The sequence below is a fragment of the Spermophilus citellus genome (assembly GCF_964194105.1).
Source record: "Spermophilus citellus genome assembly, chromosome: 1".
NCBI lineage: Eukaryota > Metazoa > Chordata > Mammalia > Rodentia > Sciuridae > Spermophilus > Spermophilus citellus.
In genome coordinates, this window is record NC_138182.1 from 47,400,552 (window position 1) to 47,420,860 (window position 20,309).

The window sequence follows — 20,309 nt, forward strand, 5'->3', positions numbered from 1 at the left end:
GCTTAATGTATGTCTTGATTCTAGTTCTGATTTCCACTCTTTTGGAGTATCTGCTAGTGGATAATTTGCTATATTAGCTGTTCAATTATTTCCTTAATTTTTAAAGCAGTACAGTACTTGATTTTATTTTATATGTGTGTGTGTGTGTATATATATATATATATACACACACACACACATATATAAATGTATAATATATATATATATATATATATATATATATATATATATAATACATATATAAATCTTAAATTGTCGATAGACCTTTATTTTATCTTTCATGGTGCTGAGAATTGAACCCAGTGCCTCACACATGCTAGGTGAGCACTCTACCACTGAGCTACAACCCCAGCCCTTGATTATATTTTTACTAAGGGTTGACAGGATGATGGAGAACTGTGGGGATTTGATATAGCATTTGAGTCACAGCACTGAAGTATTTTATGTTTTTGAATGGTAGAAATCTGTATTTGATATTTGCTTGAAATTAAAATGCAAAGTAACAACAAAAGAAACAGAAAAGTGCCAGGGAACAATCCCCACGTACACAAAACTGAGAGACCCAAATAGTTTTATTTCAAACTTGAATGAATTATTTAAAGTTTCAGTTCAGAGTTTTCTAAGTCATTTTTAAAATTAAATTATTTATTCTATTTTGTTATAAATGATAGCAGAATGTAATTTATTTCATATTACGTAATTTTTCAAGTCACTGATTGTACACAGAGTATTTTCACTCCATTCGTGTCTTCATTCATGTATTGGGGTAATGATGTCTAACTCATTCCACCATCATTCCTACCCCCTTTCTGCCTCCTTTCCCCTATCTAAAGTTCCTCCATTTCCCTCATGTTCCCCCCATCGTCATTATGATTCAGCATCCTCATATCAAAGAAAACATTCAGCCTTTGGTTTTGGGGATTGGCTTGTTTGCTTCACTTAGCATTATATTCTCCAACTTGATCCATTTGCCTGCAAATGCCATGATTTTATTCTCTTTTAATGCTAAGTAATGTTCCATTTTGTATATAAACCAAAGTTTCCCTATCCACTATCCATTCATCTACTGAAGGGCATCTGGGTTGGTTCCACAATTCCTAAGTAATTTTAATAAAAACAACATAATGATACCAAAGCCTGGCTAAATGTGCACACACATATGAGCAATAGGCTAATTTCAAGATGGATATTTAATTAATTAATTTAAAAGTTTTTGGTATTGGGGACTGAAACAAGGAAAGCTCTACCACTGAGCTACATTCCTTTTTTAACTTATTTAGAGACAGGATATCTATCCCTAAATTACCAAAGCTAGCCTTGAACTTGAGATTCTACTACTTCAGCCTCCCAGGTGGAATTATAGGCATGTGCCATCACACCTTGTTGAATATTTTATTTAAATATAATAATAAGAGTAAATATTTATTGTCTCTTACATTTATCAGGGCCTGTATATGGTATATTTTTCTTTTTTGATCTTTACAGTGATTCTTGTTAGTAGTACAACTCTTAATATACCCATTTTATAAATAAGGAAATCTTTTATAAAGAATCTCAAAGGCTGAATCCTTCACTGGATTTGAATCTCTAGAGAGCCAAAACTCTTAATCATCATTCTGGGGTATAAGAGATACAAGGGTTGGGGGTGGTGGCACACGCCTGTAATCCCAGCAACTCAGAGACTGAGGCAGGAGGATTGAGAGTTTAAAAGGTAGCCTAGCAAAAGCGAGGTGCTAAGCAACTCAGTGAGACCCTGTCTCTAAATAAAATATAAAATAGGGCTGGGGATGTAGCTCAGTGGCCGAATGCCCCTGAATTCAATCCCTGGTACTGCCTGCCCCTCAAAAAATAGATAAAAGGAACCTTAAAAGAGAAAGGATTTGGAAGAATAGTAAGTAAATTATTTTAAAGTTATTATATTTGGGATAAGTGGGAATTTCATTTCTCTCCAGACATTTATGTATAAAAATTTTAAAAACTTAAGTTTACATTATCACACTACTTTTTCAGTTAGCTCATTGTGTTGAACAGTATATACTAAACTGTATAGAATTTTAAAAATCTGGTATCACAGAATTATATTATTTTCTTTTACTCTTAAAAGGTAGAAGGTATTTATAGAGAGCTTGAATTAATCAGAAATATTCTTATTTGCAGATAATGAAGCTGTTTTAATGTCATATTTTTCAAAATATGCAGAGAATTTGGCTGTGAAGAATTCTTCACAGAAAACTTTGTACTGCTCTTTAGAAATCTATTGCACAATTCTAGCTTGTTTATGTAATTCATGATTTTTGAAATCGTTTAAAATGCGCTTTGGAAATAGCTGTTGGGGAGTGGTACTCTATGGAAGGAAATAATATTCTCTTGGAATATGAATATATTCATGTATTATTTATTTCCCTAAGTCATTTTTTAAGTGTGCCATGGAACTTGTTTAAAGAATTTTAATTTTCATTTTGTGCACTAGTCACCGTGTGTGTGTGTGTGTGTGTGTGTGTGTGTGTGTGTGTTTCCAACTTGATGCACTGTTTATATAGATTTCCTTTTTTTATGGTTTACACGAGGTGATGAAGGAATACCGTCATAGTTATTTGATCATTTCCCCTCTCCTCAACTGCTTTGCTCCCACCTCTGCCCTGGAACAATGTGTAGAAATGAGAGAAACTAGATAAAAGTGAATTGAAGACATTTTAAGTTTCTGTTTCTCCTATCAGATAAACCTGTGCTTTTTAAACAAACAAATAAATATATAATGTGCATAAATTTAAAATGTGCATAGGTTCTAGAATCTGATAAATTTTCACAGTGAACATAGATATGCATCAGCTCTTTTTGTTTTTATTGATGCTAAATGTTATTGCTAAGGGTCGGTGGTTAAATTTGTTCACTATTTTTCTAAAAGATTATTCTTTTTTTGTCATTTTTATTTTGTGGTACTGGATATTGAATCCAGGAGTAATCTACCACTGAACTATGTCCCCAGCCCTTTTTGTTTTTGAGATTGGGTCTTGCTAGGTTGCTAAAACTAGCTTCAAACTTGTAATCTCCTGCCTCATCCTCTAGATGAGGATGGGATTACAGGTGTGCACCACCTTGTCTAGCCAAAAAAGATGATTGGCATGGTCTTTTTTTGTAATGACAATCAATGTAAAATTGTAGTAAGCCAGCTTTTATGAGTGTTTATTTCCGTCAATATCAGATATTGAAGTACTTTCATTATCAAAATATTTTCTTGAGTACTTACTATATGCCATTCATTATAGTAAGTGATTTATTTACAATAACTAGAAAATATTGTTATTCTTGTTTTAGATTGATGATAAAACTAAAGCTTACCAAGTGCAGTAGAGCACACTTATAATCTCAGTAATTCGGGAGGCTGAGGCAGGAGGATAGTGAGTTTGTGACCAGCCTCAGCAACTTACTGAGTTCCTAAGTAATTTAGTGAGACCCTGTCTCACAGTTTAAAAAGATAGAGTGTGTGTGGCTAAGTGGTATGTGCCCCTGGGTTCAATCACTGCTACCAAAGAAAAAAAAGAAAACAACAACAACAACAACAACACCCCCAAAGCTTAGTGAGTTCAGATACCCAGGACATGGTGGAGTCTAGTTTTAAATAGAACTGGAGCTCTTACTTTTTACACTTTGCTTTCACCGTGTGTATCTGTAGTTCCATTTGCTACATAAAAATTATTGTCAATTTTTCTTATGATAGAGTGAGTTGATTTTGGTTTTATGTTTTGTTTTCAAAATCAATGGCGAAGAAAGTTATTCTAAGAATGAATGAGAGGTCCTCAAAGCGCAGTGTCTTCATAGGTTGAGGGTTTGGATTCTTAGTCCGATAGGAAGACAGGTCATTGTTTAATTTGTTACTGGGGAAAGTCTGGAGTCAGGGAGCTTTGGAAGAGGGAAGACATAGGAGGAGAAAGGCCTGGCCCATTGTTGATATGGTATGAACTCATTGAAAGTGTGCTCATTTTGCATTTGTCTTTACAAAGAGTATCTGTGATGGGGAAATATTTAAAGACTGTTTTAAACCTGCTTTTTGTTTTAGGAAGATGATACTTATTTCATTTTAATATATTTCATAGAGGACCTTGGCAGGATGTTTCACAACCACTATGTAACAGATTGAGCTGTGCTGTAAGAGAACCTTGGCAAGCAAGTTATGTGAGAGTTCATGTGCTTTTTTAATAAAACCGGTTGAACAAACTTATTTGCTTAATAGAGTGGGAATAATGATCTGTTTCTTAAATTTTCAATGTAGGACCTTGGATTATGTTGTATTGAGGAAACAAGCAAGCTTAGTTAGGGGAAGTAATGTACTACTTATATTGGTTACATTTTTTTTCTCTTTTTGAGCACCTCCCCCCCTTTTTAATGGCATTGCCACATATGTGATCAACCACAACATATAGTAACTAAATAGAGGACACTTTAACTTTGGGGAACTCTCCCTCTGTTTTGCTAAAACTTGGTCTTATTTTTATTATTGCTGCCTAAACATTTGCTAAATTTTTGCTTTCAGCATGTCTAAAACTTACTTGTTAATATTAAAAAAGGGGGGAAATTGATATGTGTATTTTTTCTCTCTGTAGAGTTGACTTTCAACAAAGTTACAAAAATATAAAGTCATTTTTTTAATCACTGTAGTTTAATTTTGTCATAGAAATGGTTGCTTTTGAAACTAATTTTTGATGAATTTTAACTCCAGGATATCTTCTCTAGTTCCCATGGTTTGTGATTTATTTTGATTCTTTTCCAAAAACAAAAGTAAAAATAGCTTGCAAGTGCCAAACAGCAAAAAATCTCATAATAATATCTGGATTTACTGGTAATTACTAGATATTGATATTATTCAGAAATTGGCATGAACAATTAGTTGATTCAGTTTAGGGAATGTAGTTTTAAATGTTTTAGTTAGTTAGAGCAGTGATTCTGAACCATGGGGAGCAAATAGGACTCACTCGGGGAGCCTTCATAATAGGCCTCAATCATAGCATCAGATAGTTTGATTTATGTGATCCTTTGCAGGATCATATCTTGACATTTTTAAATCTTTCCCAGTTTATAGCCAAGGTTAAGTACTAGTAGAATTTAGCAAGGTTCTCTTAAAAATAAAAGGACTTGGGGAAGGGTCTCATTGGTAGGGTGTTCGTCTAGCATGTTCAAGGCTTTGAACTGATCCCCAGCACAGGAAAAAAAAACTGCTGTAAGAATAGCTTTTAGAGATATTTGGAGTCATTTTATGAAGAAGTAGCTATATCCAGGTCTGGTGGCATATGCCTGTAATCCCAGCGATTTGGGAGGCAGAGGCAGGATGATTATAAATTTGAGGCTAGCCTTGGCAATTCAGCAAGACCCTAAGCAACTTAGACAATGCTGAAAATAGAGAGCTGGGGATGTGGCTCAGTGGTTAAGTGCCCCTGGGTTTAATCCCTGGTACCAAAAAGAAAAAAGAAAAAAAAAAGCCGGCCAAGTGAAATATAATATTTTTGTTACAGCATCATAAAAAAACATGTTGACACTTTCATGTCTTAAAAGGAAATAACAGATCCAATTGCTAATTGTTAGTAATGTTGCCAATTGATGAATAGCGTCAACCTTTAAGAAAAAGTATTTATATATTTATTTGAGACAGAGTCTCACTGTATTACTCAGATTGGCCTTGAATTCCTGGGCTCAGGTGATCCCTCTGCCTCAGCTTCCAGGGTAACTGAGATTACAGGCACATGCCATTGAATCCATCACTTCAACCATCTTGAAGCTCCTCTTTTAAATAAGTCTTGGGAAGAAGTCTGATTGAAAAGATGTAGAAGAAGCTAAGGTAAATAAGATTTGATGATGATCAGCATAGAAACCTAAAGAATAATATCTATCTAGTCTCGATTTAAAAACTATACTTCTCTTGGTACTGGGAATTGAACCCAGGGATGCTTAACCACTCAGCCACATCCCCAGCCCTTCTTATACTTTATTTAGAGACAGGGTCTCACTGAGTTGCTTAGCACCTCACTAAGTTGCTGAGATTGGCTTTGAATTTGTGATCCTCCTGCCTTATCCTCCCTAGCCACTGGGATTATAAGCATGTGCCACTGTTCCCAACCTTCAATTTAAAAACATTAATAAGATTTTATATATGTATTATAATCTTTATTGCCATAAACTTTGTCTATTACTCTGCCGTACCAGGGATTGAACCCAGGGCCCCTTAACCACTGATTCATATCACTTCAATCTCCAGAGTAACTAGGATTACAGCGTGTGCCACTGTGCAGCTGTCATAAACTTTAGAAGTTATTTTAGGGTATAGAGAACCAATTGTCAAATGATAAGCTAAACTGACTCCTATTATGGGTTGAATTGTGTACATACTCATCCGTTTATATATGGTACCTCAGAATATGACCTCATTTAGAAATAATTACATTGCAGATATAATTAGTTAAAATGAGGTTCTATTAGAGTAGGAACAGGGGATGTGCTCCTACTCCAATATGATTGATGTCCTTATAGAAAAGAGGAAGTTTGGATATAGACACACAGAGAGATCACCATATGAACACAAAAACAGCCATTTATAAGCCAGAGAGGGAGGCCTAGAACAGATCTACAAAAGGAAACAATCCTCTAACACCTTAATTTCAAATTTCTAGCTGTCAGAACTGTAAGACAGTACATTTCATTTTTTTTTGGGGGGGTACTAGGGTTGAATTCAGGGGCACTTGACTGCTGAGTCACATCCCTAGTCCTATTTTGTGTTTTATTTAAAGACAGGGTCTCACTGAGTTGCTTAGTTCCTGGCTTTTGCTGAGGCTGGCTTTGAACTCACGATCTTCCTGTCTGAGCCTCCTGAGCCACTGGGATTACAGGTGTGTGCCACCATGCCTGGCAAGATAATACATTTCTGTTGTTTATAAGGTACCTATTTTGTGGTTTCCTAGCAAAATAATGTAATAGTTTATTTTCTTAATATTTTATTTATTTTTTAAAATCTAAATCTTAGCAAAAATTCACATTGAATTTTCTATGACTTAATTTAAGAGATTGGGAACCAGTTTTCTTTAAGGAATTTTACAGTATGTAGTATGAAGGTTTTAGGTTCCTGATGACTCATACTTTAGTCAGTTGCTAGACAATCCAGTTTAAAAGACAGTTTATCCTGAGTCCAGATCAGCAGCTGGGGTTATTGGAGTGTGTATTTTCCTTCCATTTTTGGTAATAGAGGCGGAGAGTCTTGCCAGTCACCCCAAAGGTATTTCCTACATTTATTTTGTATATACAGAATTAGGCCTCTTAGACCTAACTATTCGTATTATTGCAAAGATACCCAGTTGGTCTCTTTTTTATATGTGGGTTAATAGCATTTTGGAGAAATTAAAGGTAAACAACTTTGAATATACATTCCTGTTTCAGTGCACTAGAAAAATGGCCCATGCTTTTCTTGAGAAGAACAAGTACCTCCAAAGGAGAATGTATGACTGGTGATTCTGGGATGGATCTTGCATACTGAGAGAACTATGTCAAGAAAGTTTATCACTGGATGGGGCTGAGGATGTGGCTCAAGCGGTAGTGTGCTCGCCTGACATGCATGGGGCGCTGGGTTTGATCTCAGCACCACATAAATATAAGATAAAGATGTTGTGTTCACCGAAAACTAAAAAATAAATATTAAAAAAAAGAAAGTTTATCATAGACTCAGATGGGAAAGATAATATCTCCATTCAAATCACTCCTTACTTATTCTGTTTGTCTAAATAGAATCAAGAAAATAAGCCAACAACAACAACAACAAAAAACTGTACCATATTTAAGGCTGACTATTATACTGTCAGGTAAAGAACTGAAGTGAGTTCAAGTTAGTGTGCTCTATCCTGCTAGCCATGACTTGTGGTAATTTACAGTTGTCCCTCAGTATCCAAGGGGGATTGGTTCGGGGACCTCTGTGGATAAAATCTGCAGAAGCTCAAGTACCCTATATAAATTGGTCATAGTATTTGCATATAACCTAGGCACATCCTCGCACATACTTTAAATCACCTCTAGATTACTTTTCTTATTCCTTTATGATTTTGGTACCAGGGATTGAACTCAGGGGCGCTCAACCACTGAGCCACATCAACAACCCTTTTTTTTTGTATTTTATTTAGATACAGGGCCTTGCTGTGTTCCTTAGGGCCCCTGTAAATTGCCAAGGCTGGCTTTGAACTCAAGATCCTCCTGCCTCAGCCTCCCAAACTGCTGGGATTACAGTTGTGCACCACCATGCCCAACTAGATTATTTTCTTTAATGCAACGTAAATGCTTTTTTTTTTTTTAATATTTATTTTTCAGTTCTCGGCAGACACAACATCTTTGTTTGTATGTGGTGCTAAGGATCGAACCCGGGCCGCAAGCATGCCAGGCGAGCACGCTACTGCTTGAGCCACATCCCCAGCCCCAACGTAAATGCTTTTAAGTAGTCTTTATACTGTGTTCTTTAGGGAATAATGACAAGAAAAATGTTTGTATGTATTCAGTACTGATTGACTTGTTTTTAAATATTTTCATTCTGTGTTTTGTTGAATCTGTTGATGTGGAACCTGAGGAACAGTGGGCCTATTGTATTTCCCTTTGCCTCCACATTCCTTTGTAAAAATATAGTCCAGTATATCTCCCTCATAGAATTTTGTAATGATAAAAGTGTTAATCATTTAAAGAAAATGTCTAGTGTCTGTTAAGTTATGCTAATAGCAAAGGCAAAGCTATGGGTTCATATGTAGTACATATGTAGTACATAAAAATATGTAGTACATAAAAATAAATGGTATCTTTTATTGTAAGGTTATAAGCTCAGTCAATTTTAGAGTCTGTAACTTTAAAATACATCTTAACAAACCAAAATGGAATGGTCTTCAGGTCAACTGGGTGCTTTCCCTTCACTTGAAAGTAAGGAAAATATGGTCAGGACCTTGACACTGGAAAAGGCCCTATGTCTCATGATTTCACATGTTTTGTGTTTTTTTGACTGCATGTTACTGCCTTCTAAATCAAAGTCATGTGTCCCTTTTCACTCTTAATTAACCCAGTAAATCCCAAATTTTCAAATATTCTACAGTATTTCACTGAAATGACACAGGTTCATTAAAAGTAGGTTTGATGTTTCTAAAGCTTATATAAAGTACTGATGGTATTATATAATATTATATATTATATACTATATTTAAGTTTTTGTAGGTGTTTCACATTTGGGGTGATGGGACAAAGTGGGTTTAGCTTTTACTTCAAAGGAAGCATTTTTTTTCTCTACTTCTGTGCTTGTAATTTTTCTTTTTCCTCTTTTTTTTCTCTTCTATTTTTTTCCTGCTGTTGGGGAGTAACCCAGGTTCTCATGTATGCAAGGAAAGTGTTTTACTACTGAATTTTATCCCTACACTGAAATTTTTTTAATAGTTTTTAAACTATTATTTGAACTGAAATTAAAATTATTTTTTAAAAGCAAAATAGACAATGCATGACTGTACATAGACTGTCTCTGTTAGGGAACAAAGAAACTGATAATAGCATTTTTCTCTGGGAATGGCACTGGAGTAGAAATTGCATTGATTATATTGATATTTGATAACATATTCCTGAGATCTATAAATTCTGGGGAAACAGTGATCCACCTCTCCAGTTTAATTATAGGTTAGTAGAATAAGACAAGAAAATAGTAACAAATTATCTGCAGTTACTTAAACCTTGGGAATATATATATTTAGGTAAAATTATGGAGTAATATTATTGTTTATAATATTTTTGTAATATTATTGCCCTTGCCAGTCTCTATCAAATTGTAGGAGCCAGATAGATAGGGAGAAATACTTTTGTTTTATCTTGGTGAGGACTGCATCTGTGAATTGCATTTGACATACCTCTGTTTCTTGGTGTCCTTGGATAAGTTTCTTAACTAAATTCCTTATCTGTCAATATATGGGGTAGTGAGTTGTGTTCTAACCTTAAACCTAGGCTGTAACAGCATAAAATGAAGTCAAATGAAAATTTTTTGAACTCTGTGCTCAGTTTTGTTAGGGGAAGAGTTGGAGCTGAAGTTGAACTCTTAGGAGAGAAGAGAAGCCAAAGTGCTTTAACAAGCAAATATTTATGCTAGTTTGGATTAAATGAGTTACTGGTTATTTCTCAAGAAAGGGAAAGGAAAGGCCAAATGCCTATATTTTGCTTTGGATATTTTTACAAAATATTTTCTTAATTGCATTTGTGTGTACTTACAACATAATTGTTGAGCCTTCTAGTTTATTTTAAAATGTATCTCACAATTTGAAGAGCTAGTTACTTCTGCCTAACTTCCTCTTTTTTGAAACAGGAAGAAACATTTTGAAATAAAATGATCCAGATGTGCTTAGGGTTATTATGCATAAATTTCAGAGCATAGCATTTTTGAAGGCAATGAAACTGTTTAGTACCTTTGATTATATATTAAATTTAGGTAGTTAAATGCTTTTGACTAAAGTAATATCAAAACTTAGTGTACAGTTCTGTAAATTTATTTTTAATATTGAGGCTACTTGGTTATAATTAAATCATATTTTCAATATAGTGGGTTTGAGGAAAATAGCAAAGGACTTATGGAGTAATATCATTGTTTATAATATGAGCAGGAACTTTTTCTCACATTTAAGATTATACTGTTTGCTATAATCTTGCTAACTATGACTTGTGGTAATTTGCAGTTGTCCCTCAGTTTGGTAACTGAGTACAGAAGCACACACCAGTATTCTAGCAACGTGGAAACTTAAGGCAGGAGTACTGCAAGTTTGAGGCCAGCCTCAGAAGCTTAACAAGGCCCTAAGCAATTTTAATAAGACCCTATCTCAAAATAAAAAGGGTTGAGGCATCCCTGGATTATGAGGAAATGCTTTGTTAAGAAACAGGATGTTTACATAGTCTTGAGGTGTCTTCTACAAGAAACTTATTAATTATAGAAGGAAAAATAGTAACTTTATATAGTGAAGAAACCCTAAGTAATCAAAGTTCCCATGGTAGGACAAATAAATATTTTGAACTTCATGACATAACATATTTTCAAGGACATCATGTGACTTCTTTAACCCTAACTGGATCTAATTATGAGAATTATCTGAACCAAAATTGGGGGACATTCTACAAAATGCCCACACTCTTCAGAAGTGTTAAGATTGTGAATGAGAAGGCTGAAGAATTGCTCCAGATTAAAGGTGAAGAAACTATTAGATTAAAGGAGTTGTCCTTAAGAAACAGAATGTTTACTAAATGAAACCTATGATCCTTCAGACAATGTCAGTGTTACTTTCCTGGTTTGGTAATTGTGCCACCCTTATAGAAAATCGTATTTGACCAGGTATAATGGTGCAGACCTGTAATCCCATTGACACCAGAGTCTGAGGCAGGAGGATTGCAGTTTAAGGCCAGCCTCAGCAATTTAGTGAGAAATTGTCTCAAAATAAAAGAATTAAAAGGATTGGGGATGCGGCTCAGCGGTTAAGCACCCCTGGGTTCAATCCCCAGTACTAATATAATAATATTTGATTATTTAGGAAATAATCACTATAGCATTTTGTCTGGTATATGTCTACCACTTTCAAATGTCAGGAAAAGTATTGGAAGAAAATGATAAAGTAAATGTGATTAAATGTTAGAATTGGGGTCATGTGGATTAAGGTTGTATGAGAATTTTTTGTGCTATGTTTTGCAATTTTTCTTTTTCTTTTTTCCTTGAGGCAAGATCTTGCTTATTTGCTAAGGCTGGCTTCAAACATAATGATCCTCCTGTGTCAGCCTCCCAAGTTGCCAGGATTATAGCATATGCCACCATGTCTGGCTTTTTTTTTTTTTTTTGCAGTTTTTCTAAGTCTGAAATTTTTTCAAAACAAAAAAGCTAAATTAATAATTTAATAAAGTTTGTCACTTTTAAAAATTTTAAGTAGGTTGTTAAAAAACCCTCTGTGTCAGTTTTATCATAATATGAGGTGGTTGGACTAGGTTAAATTTTCAGGGTCCATTCAATATAAAATTCCATGATTTTATAATCAGTCATTAGTAATAAAAATTTATATCCTTAATATAGTCATGCTTGAAGGGGACAATAGAAATTGAAAGCTGATGTTTTCCTTATGAGTCAATAATGTTAAAATGAGACTTGTGTGCCAAGCAACAGTGTAATATTTATTCAACTCAGATTGTTTTTTCTTCCAGAGAAACTTAATTATTGAGATTTTATTTGTGTATTTGTATGCTACTTCTTGGTTTATTCTTATTACATTTTTATGTAATATCATTTAAAAATTTACTTTTATAGAATATCCAATGAAAACTTGGTTATTCAGATCCAAGATTAATAAAAAGTTTATGTGGTATATAGTTCTCTGCAGCTTAGAAGGATTGTCAAGATACAAGTAGCTGAGGCTGGAGATGTGGCTCAAATGGTGGCGTGCTTGCCTGGCATGTGTGAGGCACTGGGTTCGATTTTCAGCACCACATTAAAAAAAAAAATAAAATGAAGATATTGTGTCCACCTAAAACTAAAAAATAAATATTAAAAATATTTTTGGGTTATTTCTAACAAAAGCAAAACTTTGTTAATCTTTTGTTTTCCTTTACCTCTGCTCCTACCCCTCCCAGCTTGGTGATCCAGCTATTTTTCCTGCTGTAATTGTGGAGCATGTTCCTGGTGCTGATATTCTCAATAGTTATGCTGGTCTAGCCTGTGTGGAAGAACCTAATGATATGATTACTGAGAGTTCACTGGATGTTGCTGAAGAAGAAATTATAGATGATGATGATGACGACATCACCCTTACAGGTGAGTTTGTCTCCAACAGGACCTTGCTATAGCATAGTTTTAGGCACTGTCCTTAGTCCTGACTTTTTTTTGGAGATAAAAAGTTTCTAACTCGTTTTTGAGTAACTTCATTACCTGCAGAAGCTAGAGCCCTGTAGAAAGAAGAAAGCTACGTTTTTTTGTCATCTGCCTATTTCATGTTGCTTTCTTACCTCTGTTTTCTTAAATATATTGAAATTGATTATTAAATTACAGGCATGTCAGAAGAATCAAATAGGAATATTCTTTTCTTACCACTTAACAGGAAGCAAGATAGTAGAACATGATGAGAATGTAGGATAAGGACCTATGATTTATTAGAGATTTCTCTTTAGGTTCAGTCACTACTAGTAAGATATTTCAAACTTGAAGAGTAGATTATATAAATATAAGGTAGTGATAATAATATTTCTGTCAACTTTGGAAATTGATAAATGTTTTGTAGTTTTATATGTTGGAATTCATGTGTCTTGGCCAGAGATGTTAGGAATTTATTTAAGAAAATTATTCAGAAATAAATATTGATATCTTAATTTTTGAGGGGGGGGTAACCAGGAATTGAACTCAGGGACACTCAGCCACTGAGCCACATCTCCAGCCCTATTTTGTATTTTAATTTAGAGATAGTCTCACTGAGTTGCTTAGTGCCTCACTAAGTTGCTGAGACTGGCTTTGAACCCTCAAGCCTCCTGCCTGAGCCTTCTGAGCCACTGGGATCACAGGCATGTACCATCATGCCCAGCTTATATCTTTATTTATAAAAGAAAGTTACCAGTACTAGGCATAAGGAGGTATATCTGCAGTTTTCTTGGTGACAAGTATTGGTTGCCTTGTTCTCTTAACTTTAACTTAACACCTAGCACAGTGCCTGTTATATACTATATATATAGAGAATATAGAATATATATTATATATAACATATATATTATATAGTATATATAATACATAATGTATATATAATTTTTACTGAATAAATACATTTTTACTAAATATAAATATATATACATATATATTACTGAATATATGTATATATCAGTAATATATGTATATATGTATATAAATATATATGTATGTATATATATATATATGTATATATTCAGTAAAAATGTTTTATACCAGTAAGTATGCTACCAAATACTAAAACTTTTTTTTCCCCTAATACTGGGGATTAAACCCTGGGGACCTATATCCACTGTCCTTTCTACTTTTCCATTTTGAGGCAGGGTCTCACCAAATTGCCTAGGCTGGCCTTGTACTTGTGATTCTCCTGCTTTCTGGGTTTCTGAGAGTATAGACATTTGCCACCATGCCTGGCCAAATACTAAAACTTCCTAAATTACAGTAACTGAAGTAGGTGATATTAGTGACAGAATAGTCAGTTGGAATATTGGAAGTGAATATTAAGTCTAGGTGCAGGTAGTGGTCTACTTAAGGGGTTTACATGTAATATCATGACATTTTAAATTAGAACAGAAGGGAAGAATGTGTATCCATTTGTTGGGAGAGAAAAGAAAGTTAGAATTGCTGGTGGGACTGCAAATTGGTGCGGCCAATATGGAAAGCAGTACGGAGATTCCTAGGAAAGCTGGGAATGGAACCACCATTTGACCCAGCTATCGCCCTTCTCGGTCTATTCCCTGAGGACCTTAAAAGAGCATACTATAGGGATACTGCCACATCAATGATCATAGCAGCACAATTCACAATAGCTAGACTTTGGAATCAACCTAGATGCCCTTCAATAGATGAATGGATTAAAAACTGTGGCATTTATACACAATGGAGTATTACGCAGCACTAAAAAACGACAAAATCATGGATTTTGCAGGGAAATGGATGGCATTAGAGCAGATTATGATAAGTGAAGCTAGCCAATCCTTAAAAAACAAATGCCAAATGTCTTCTTTGATATAAAGAGAGCAACTAAGATCAGAACAGGGAAGAAGAGCATGAGGAAAAGATTAACATTAAACAGAGATGAGTGGTGGGAGGGAAAGGGAGAGAGAAGGGAAACTATATGGAAATGGAAGGAGACCCTCATTGTTACACAAAATTACATATAAGAGTTTGTGAGGGGAAAGGGGAAAAAAAACAAGGGAGAGAATTAAACAACAGCAGATGGGGTAGAGAGGGAAGATGAGAGGGAAGGGGAGGGGGGATAGTAGGGGATAGGAAAGGTAGCAGAATATAACAGTCATTAATATGGTATTATGTAAAAATGTGGATGTGTAACCGATGTGATTCTGCAACTTGTATTTGGGGTAAAAAATGGGAGTTCATAACCCACTTGAATCAAATGTATGGAAGATGATATGTTATGAGCTTTGTAATGTTTTGAACAACCAATAAAAAAAAAAGAGCTCTGCCTTGATCGTGCTCCAAAGTATCAAAATAAATCCCAAAAGGATTAAAATATGTAATATAACAATTGAAACTATTAAAAACCTTTTAATAAGTTGACTATTTGATTTGAAAGTAATAAAGGATTTTGTAAGCATGAAAATTAGGAGAAAAGTACAAAGGAAAAAGATGAATAGACACTGCTAATAAATAAAGAAAACATCTTTATCCCCACAAAACATATAACTGAAACAAAAAGGCGATTGATAGATGGATACTTAGAATTTACACGGTAGACAAAGGATTAATTATTAATACATAGAGAGCTTTAAAAAATCAGTAGCAACTTTAAATGGGCATAGAATTGGAACAATAGTAAGTAAAAAATATATAAACATATATTGATATGACCAAGAGATTTTATTTAGTAAACAAATATGGTGTAAAATAAGATTATTTTTACCCAATATATTGAAAAGATGATGAAAGATTAACAAGATGATGACAACTTTGTGGCATATACTTGGGGTCAAAGGGTTGGAAATTGGGTTGACATTTTTGTTACAATATCCAAAAAAGCTCTGGGGTGTGATGTTTGTGGCTGGCATATAGAATCTTATATGGCCAAAGATAAACAATAAAGATTGGAAAGGGGATGAATTGTGAGTTTGTTTTCTACATACTTGGAAAAACTATAGCAGGAATAGTGTTTTTGGAATTCCCCATAGTGGCTAGCTATCACTGGGGGGAAAAGAATAGAAGATTGTTTTGAGACTGAATAAAATGTAGGTTATCTGTAGTAATAAATGTAATAGTGATAATCAACATAACAATTATCATTTGCAAGTGCTTATTATATACTAAAATTGTGATAGTTTCTTTAAAACTTTTAATTTTAAATTGTTTTTAGACTTATAGGAAAAGTTACAAAAGTAATATTAAAAGTTTCCTGATCTTCTTCCTGCTTCCCCTGTTAATATCTTATCCACTGTATATTTATTAAGAATAGAAAATGAACATTGGTCACAGTATTGTTAACTAAACCTAAATCTTATATTTTATCAGTTTCTTACTAATGGTTTTTTGTGTTGTTGTTGTAGGATCCTATCTTGAATCTTATATTTCATTTTGTTGTCATTTCTCTTTGGTCTCTTCCAGTTTGTTATTGTTCTGTGTTTCCTTAATCTCTGTTTCTCATAATATTAACAGTTTTGAAGTTACTGGTTACATATTTTTTAGTATGTGCCTCAATTTTAGTTGTGTGATGTTTTTTCCTGATTGGGGTTAAGGTAATACATTTTTTATAACATGTTACAGAAAATGGCATTGTATCCTCAATATATCATATTAGTGTAATAAGTGTTTTTTGAAAAATGTACATTATCTTATTTAGTTCTCACAATAGAAAAAACTGAAGTTAGGTTAAATTATATATCAAGTGGCAAAATCTCCATTGATAACACTGGCTGACAACACCTAATTTTTGTACCTGTTTTCCGTTTTTTTTTTTTTTTTTTAAATCAAAGCATTGTATCATTATTTACTTTGTTGTGAGATGGGCAGTGCTGAGGGTTGAACCCAAGGGCCTCAAGCATGCTAGACAAGCACTTTTACCACTTAGCAACATCCCTCAGGCTCAATATCCATATTTTTTTTATTCAGAGAAAAACCAGTGAAAGTTTTTAGTGAATCTGGACTAGTTTCTCTTATCAGTAAAAGAGTTGGATTAGTCAGATTAGAAATTTCTTTGCATTGCTGCCTGTGATCTATGTAGTTTGTTTATGATCACCACTACCATGCATCTGTTGTGTAGCTAGCATGGGTTTTTTTCCAATGTATTCTGATGCAGCTTGTTTAAAAATTCATCCTTGTCTGAGCAATGCCATGAGAAAGGTAAGTGTCCTTATTCTAGAGTTGGGAAGAAGTATTGTGCTTTTGAGAAATTCTGGGGGAAGAAAGAACAGTTTAGTTCTTAAGGGCAGTAGATGATAATTCAGATAATGTATTTGTTTGCTATTTCTGCCATAGCAAAGTACTACAGATTGGGTGGCTCAAAGTACTACAGATTAAGTGGCTTCTCTCACTGTTCTAGAAACTAAAAGTCTGAGGTCAAGGTGTTGACAGGTTTGGTTTCTTCTGTTGCTTCTTCCTTGGGCTTATAAAGATAACTGTCTTCTTTCTGTGTCTTCACACATAGTCTTCCCTCTGTACCTGTTTATGTTCAGATTTCTTTTTAGAGGGACACTAGTCATATTGGATTAGAGTCTATCCTAATGACCTCATTTTAACTTATCTCATTAAAGACATCACATAGCCAGCGCAGTGCAAGCCTGTAATCCCAGGGGCTCAGGAGGTTTGAGGCAAGGGCGATCGTGAGATCAAAACCAGCCTCACAGCAAAAGTGAGGCACTAAGTACCTCAGTGAGACACTGTCTCAAAATATAATACAAAATGGGTCTGGGTATGTGGCTTAATGGTCGAGTGCCCCTGAGTTCAATGCCTGGTACTAAAACAAGAACAAACAAACAAAACGTGGGGGCAGAGAGTAGGGCTTGGATAAAAAAGACAATTAACTATATTTTGGTAATGTTTGAAGCTGGAAATGAATACATGGGGTTTCATTATATTGTGTTCCATGATTTTGATTTAGTTTGAAACTTCAATAATAAAAAGATTTAGCTACTTTATGGAATTTGAAGTTTTTATTAGATTTTTGCTGTACCTATAACCCCTGATTTCAGATTTTTATGTTCTTCAAACTAGTTTTATTTTTGTTTATTTACTTTTACTTCATTCTTTTTTAAAAAAACATCAAGTCATATACTTATTTATTTTTATGTGGTGCTGAGGATTGAATCCAGTGCCTCAAACATGCTAGGTAAGCGCTTTACCACTGAGCCACAACCCAGCTCTTAAACTTCATTCTTAATCATTGATTTACTTCATATCAAATTTGCTATAAATTTGAACCTATAAAAATGTATAATGAAAAAAATACCACTTTGTCTTTAAAGTTCTACCTAAGTTTTCATTTGGAAAGAAGGTTGCCAGTAAGAATTTTTGAAAACCCATGACCTCACTCTTACTTGTGTGGAGATTCTTTTTCTATAAATGTTGTATTTATATTTGCTTTTTAAGTCTGTAAAATTTAAAGGGTTACAGTTATAAACTATCAATCCAACCCTGAATCTGAGAGTTACAATTTCAGGTATATATTCAAACTATTTAAAATAATGCATAGTGTGTACATTGTATTAATTAAAATCCCTGGTAGAGTAATTAATATTACATAAAACATACCCCAAAATGGTACCAGAATACTTATAGTTACCAAAGGATATTTAGATTCTTACAATATGACTGTGCCTAAAAGTTGTTGGAAATGGTGGTAACTCATTCACTGATGGGAACATTAAATGATGCTTCCTGGTTTAGGAGATCAGCAGTATCTGAATTTCAGGGTAACAGATATCTTGTAGCTTATTCTATTTTTTCTTTTAATGTATTGTAGTTGAAGCTTCCTGTCCTAATGGGGATGAAACAATTGAAACTATTGAGGCTGCTGAGGCACTCCTCAATATGGATTCTCCTGGCCCTATGCTGGATGAAAAGCGAATAAGTGAGTAATTGATTGGTTTTTTTTTTTTAATTTTTTTTGTAATATTTATTTTTTAGTTTTCGGCAGACACAACACCTTTGTTTGTATGTGGTGCTGAGGATCGAACCCGGGCCGCACACATGCTAGGCGAGCGCGCTACCGCTTGAGCCACATCCTCAGCCCCAGTAATTGATTGTTCATGTTTATGTATGCTATAAGTTTATAATTGCCATTTCTCTCTAGTAGATGGTAAATATCAAGAGATCAGAGACCATGTTTTATATTTTAGAGTACTAAGCATATTTTAAGCTACAATACTAGTTGAGGCACCTTTGCTAGAGTGCTCAGTTAAAGATGACTTTTTAATTTGGGAACAAAAAGTAATTTACTAATTATCAAATAGTACATTATGCAGAATTTCTTAACCTCATCGGTGAAACTATTAGGGTATTTAATCCCAGACTATTATAATCAAGTGATATTTATAGATAATCATTGAGTAGGCAAAGTCATTGAAATTTTTACTATTCCTTTTTTTTTAAAAAAACTTATAATTGCTGATGGATCTTTATTTTATTTATATGTGGTACTGAGAATTGAACCCTGTACCTCACACATGCTAGGCAAGTGCTCTTCCACTGAGCCACACCACAGCTCAATTTTTACTGTTCTTTTGTGGCATAAAATTAATTGCTGAATCATCCAGATCCTTCCCCCACTCCCCTACCCCAGTGCCGGGAATTGAACTCGGGTCTCACACATGCTAGGTACGTGCTTTAACATTGAGTTACACCCGTAGTCTCCACATTATCTATTTAAAAATCCATGGTTTTGGGGGCAGGGGGAGCTTTTCTGACATGGAAGCAGTCAAACTCATGAAATTAATTATTAATAAACCAACTCAAGATATTTATTGAATGTTTACTTATATATGTGCAATAGCAGTGTATTAGGCATGAACACAAAAGGATGTTATTTCTTTCCCCAATCTTAGAATTCAATTTTGAAGTTAGTTGCTTATAAAATACACCATTGTAGTGACACATGCCTGTAATCCCAGTGGCTTTGGAGGCTGAGGCATGAGGATTGTGAGTTCAAAATCGGCCTTAGCAAAAGTAAGGCACTAAGCAATCAGTGAGACCCTGTCCCTAAATAGAGTATAAAAAGGGTTGGGGATGTGGCTCAGTGGTTGAGTCCCCCTGAATTCAATCCCTGGTACCCCCCACCAAAAAATTGTACCATATTTCTTGCATAATCATTATGACCACATGCATTCACGAGGAATCTGTGCATCCTAATCTTGCACCAAAGACTAATCAGTGATTTTAAGTAGTATACAGCTTGAAAAAAATCTTCACATAATGATTGCACCCCACTTTTTTGCAAAAAATAAATTTATCAAAAAGTCTCTGATTATGCAGTGAAATTTGGTAAAAACCAAAAATAAAGGACAGGAGCATTCAGGAAGCAGTCTCTCATACTAGAGACAGGCTTTACTGAGAAAGTGTTTTGACTTGGGCTGTAAACGATGAA

General features: G+C 34.4%; 1 protein-coding gene across 6 annotated transcripts in view; it reads left to right on the plus strand.

The window, feature by feature from the left end:
* ELF1 (E74 like ETS transcription factor 1) overlaps positions 1 to 20,309 on the plus strand; it is a 107,852-nt gene that overhangs the window by 69,992 nt on the left and 17,551 nt on the right. For all 6 annotated transcript variants that reach the window (XM_081290660.1, XM_081290662.1, XM_081290657.1 and 3 more), the window contains exons 3-4: positions 12,640 to 12,820; positions 18,690 to 18,797. In XM_081290660.1, coding sequence (XP_081146786.1) covers positions 12,640 to 12,820; positions 18,690 to 18,797 — 289 coding nt within the window. The remainder of the gene's footprint in view (positions 1 to 12,639; positions 12,821 to 18,689; positions 18,798 to 20,309) is intronic.